This window comes from Setaria italica, chromosome VIII, assembly GCF_000263155.2.
Source record: "Setaria italica strain Yugu1 chromosome VIII, Setaria_italica_v2.0, whole genome shotgun sequence".
Lineage (NCBI taxonomy): Eukaryota > Viridiplantae > Streptophyta > Magnoliopsida > Poales > Poaceae > Setaria > Setaria italica.
In genome coordinates this window covers 26,445,225-26,449,456 of record NC_028457.1, presented here as the reverse complement: position 1 = coordinate 26,449,456, position 4,232 = coordinate 26,445,225, and the positions used below count along the sequence as shown (strand labels likewise).

General features: G+C 44.1%; 1 protein-coding gene across 1 annotated transcript in view; it reads left to right on the top strand.

Annotated features, from left to right (window-relative positions):
• The window catches only part of LOC101785875, a 5,012-nt gene extending 1,871 nt beyond the window's left edge, over window positions 1-3,141 (top strand). The window contains exons 2-7 of the mRNA XM_004979316.3: window positions 792-878; window positions 985-1,227; window positions 1,340-1,507; window positions 1,800-1,853; window positions 1,957-2,103; window positions 2,607-3,141. Coding sequence (XP_004979373.1) covers window positions 792-878; window positions 985-1,227; window positions 1,340-1,507; window positions 1,800-1,853; window positions 1,957-2,103; window positions 2,607-2,975 — 1,068 coding nt within the window. The 3' untranslated portion in view covers window positions 2,976-3,141. The remainder of the gene's footprint in view (window positions 1-791; window positions 879-984; window positions 1,228-1,339; window positions 1,508-1,799; window positions 1,854-1,956; window positions 2,104-2,606) is intronic.
• The last annotated feature ends 1,091 nt before the right edge of the window (window positions 3,142-4,232 follow it).

Sequence of the window (4,232 nt, the reverse complement as noted above, 5' to 3'; positions counted from 1 at the left end):
TGGCCGCCCCGCCCCTCTCCCAGATCCGGCCGGGTCCGGCGGGGACTCGCGCCCGGGGCCCCGGGATCCGGCGGGGTCTCGCGTCGGGGGCTCCGGATCCGGCGGGCGTGGATGGTGGCGGCGGCGGGCGTGGATGGTGGCCGGCGGGCGTGGATGGCAGCTGGCGGCGGCGGCGGCGTGCTGGTGGTACGGGTGTCGGCGTGCGGCGGGCGTGGATGGCAGCTGGCGGCGGCGGCGGCGGCGGTGGCGTGCTGGTGGTACGGCCGACGGGTGTCGGCGTGCGGCGGGCTTGGATGGTGGCCGGCAGGCGGGGATGGTGGCTGGCGGCGGCGGCGTGCTGTGGTACGGCCGACGGGTGTCGGCGTGCTTTTTTTATTTTTTTCCAAAAAAAGGTTTGCCGAGTGTTTTCGGGGCACTCGGCGAAAGCTGTGCCGAGTGCCCGACCGAAAACACTCGGCGAATATTACTTTGCCGACACAAAATTTCCCGAGTGCCAGATGCCGAGTGTAACACTCGGCGAAGTCGTTGCCGAGAGTATTTCAGGTTTTGCCGAGTGCCCCTGGCACTCGGCATAAAACCTGTGTCATGCTTCCAGTATCTAAAAACATTTCTCTCACATTGACCAAGCTTGTCGAAAAAAACCTAAGCATCAACAGACAACATATATAACATCTAGTTTTATTAGATCCACAATAAAATATATGTCTTCAAAGTATATTTATTTTTTATTATAGATGTTATTATATTTTCTATAAACTTTGTTGCAACTACTGATACTGCGAAATTAATAGAGCCCAGATGGAGATATCATAGACTGTGTGCACATTTCCAAACAGCCTGCATTCGATCATCCTTTCCTCAAGAACCATACCATCCAGGTACCTCTCCACCATACAAACACATGTACCAGTGCCCTCACCACCACCATACAAACACATGTATCATGATATCACTCAATGGTGCCCCCAACTTGTAACCTTTCAGATGCGGCCTTCTTATCACCCTGGTGGTTTATATGATGACTCCAAAATTGAAACACAACCAATTACCCAATTATGGCATCAGAATGGCAAGTGCCCTGAAAACACCATACCGATCCGAAGGACCAAGGAGGAGGAAGTGCTGAGGGCCAGCTCTATCAAGAGGTATGGCAAGAAGAGACCTGGGAGCATCCCAAAACTTGTTTCTGTTGATGACCCTGACGCTAGTGCAACAATTGGTCACCTGGTACAAAACATCATTCGAGAATCACCTTCATATTATTACCAATCTTCATTTTGGATTTGTAGTATCATTTCTGACATTGCTTAAACAATTTGTTTGCTCTCTCATTGATCAGCATGCTGTAGCGTCTGCATTGGTTGACAAATACTACGGAACAAAAGCCACCATTAATTTGTGGCAACCAACGATTGAGAGGGGCAATGGCTTCAGCCTGGCCCAACTATGGATCACAGGGGGGTCCTATCAAGGCAATGATCTCAATACCATTGAAGCAGGATGGCAGGTGATACCACGAAGGGGAAAACATAAACACACCTTCATCAAAGATTAGAAGTTCCGTCAATTCTCCATTCATGCAAAAAAGTTTCTTTCATTAGTTGTAACGCTAACATCACTGTTTTTAGGAACTAATGGCCTGTCGAAAAGCATAGAGAACTTTTTCTAAAAATCTTTATATATGGCTAAATCACACTGTTTTACGATCTAAAGGTTCTTGTAACGATGCACTAATAAGTTGTGCAACCTCTTTCATTGTATAGTAGTGGCTAATGGCTCTGTGCTCTACAAAATTGCAGGTTTACCCAGGGAGGTATCATGATAGTAATACTAGGCTCTTCATCTACTGGACCGTAAGACAAACATCACATTCCTTTGAAATACTAGACACATGTTTATTAAGTTGAGGAATGGAACACATGTTTATTAATTTTCTATTGCTGCGGCATATTGTAGCGTGATGCATACCACCAAACAGGATGTTACAACCTAGGCTGCCCAGGGTTCATTCAGACAAACAATCAGATCGCCATCGGTGGCAGCATCTCCCCAGTCTCAATATATGGTGGCTCGCAACGTGATATCGATATTTTAATCTGGAAGGTAAAGCACAAAAATCATTCACAATCTCATCCAGCATAAAACGAGGCTAAAACTGTGGTATTGCCTGTTTGTGGTCGCCCTCACGGAATCACATCCCTATGCACGTACCGGATTTTGTCTACAAATGCAACACTGTTAAGTTAGCCTTATACATTAATAAAGCTTTAAAAGGATCTTTACCTCCACCTTATGCAAGGAAATATTATAAATCATCTGTCCTAATTGCCATGAACAATCTTGCATGACAGCCGTCACCCCTTCATAATCAACAAGATTTATAATATATTTTGTTTCGAATTTTTTATAACCGGCACCCCTTCACTTAGAATTTTTGTTTCCATCAATGTGCAGTACTTTCCATAGTGCAGATAAGGAATAAGTAAAGTCACACTTTTGTGCATGCTTTGATTTTAGGACTAAAAGGAATATACAACTATGTTCCCTACTTCTCTCGTCGATCATAATCCTGTCTGCTGAACTCTCCAAGTAATTTCGTTTTGCAGGATCCAAAGGGGGGCAACTGGTGGTTGCAAGTAGGAAACCATATTTTGGGCTATTGGCCATCGTCCATCTTCTCTTACTTGTCAGACAGTGCCTCCAGTGTTGAATGGGGCGGTGAGGTATACTCACCGGACGCCGGCCAGACTTCCACTGAAATGGGTAGCGGACACTTCCCAGAGGAAGGGTTCGGCAAGGCTAGCTACATCAAGAACATCCAAGTCGTAGATTCATCCAACAATCTCAAATTCCCAAATGGTGTGGTTTTGATAGCTGAGCGATCCAGCTGCTATAAGGTGCAGAATGGTGCCAATAGCGACTGGGGCACTTACATCTACTATGGCGGACCTGGGAGGAGCCCTAACTGCCAATAGTAAAATTTGAACTACGTTTGGAGCCCAAGCATCTCGTTGATACATGATGAATAGTTGAAATACCCCTGTAAACTATGCATTTTGCATTATTAGAGGGCCAATAAAGTATTGTTGGTGTCTACTAGCACATTATGGTTTGGTGTTCAAGGGTCAATTGCTAAGTATACATCTACCACTACGGGAAACTTTAAATTTGCCGAGTGTTTTCTTTTTGCCGAGTGTTTTTTTTCGGACACTCGGCAAACAAGCTCTTCGTCGAGTGCCAAGCCAAAAACACTCGGCAAAAAAAAACACTCGGCAAATCGTGACTTTGCCGAGTGTCAAATAAAAAACACTCGGCAAAGCCCCCTCTTTGCCGAGTGTCAAAAAAACACTCGGCAAAGAGGAGGTTTGCCGAGTGTCAAAAAAAAACACTCGGCAAAGAGGGGGGTTTGCCTAGTGTTTTTTTTGACACTCGGCAAAAAAATAATTTTTTTCCTCTTTTCACCATGAAATTTTTTCTACTCCCCATATACAACATGTGGTACTCCATGTTAAAATTTGGTATATTTTTGAATTTATTTGCTATATTTAATTAATTAACTACATTTCAAGGGAATTTTTGGTATAAGTCAAATTTGAACTGCAAGTGATTCAAATTATGGAATAAAATGAGTAGAAAAATGATATTCATGTTATTTGGACCAATTTGAGACCTGACCCATGAAATGAAAAGAAATTTCGAACATCTTGTTCAGGAAACACGACCATGAACGTGTCGCAGTAGTATTTTTAAATTGTCAAAAAAACAATCAAAGTCTGAAAATCTTAAGATTTGTCATGATGTGATGATATAATACGTGGAGGCTGTGGAAAAAAATTGAGAAGGTTTTGCACATTTCATCATGTACGATGATTACAAATCGAAGCATCTCAGAAGAAGAATAGTAACTTTAAGAAGGATTCGATAAAATTTAGAGTCGAAGTGACGGTCGAGTTCGGTTTGACTACAAAACTTTTTGTATAGTCAGTAGAAAACCTATATTGGTTCGTGTGAAAATTTGGTATTTTTTTGAAACTGTTGGATATTTTTTAAATTTTTTTCAAAAAACGTTTGCCGAGTGTCCTACGTTGGACACTCGGCAAAGAAACTCTTTACCGAGTGTCCACGTAGGACACTCGGCAAACCAGAATAAGTGCCCGGCCCCCTCAATAAGTGCCTCCCGGCCCCCCTCTCACTCCCCTCACTCCCTCCTCTCTCCCTCCGCCGCCGCCCGG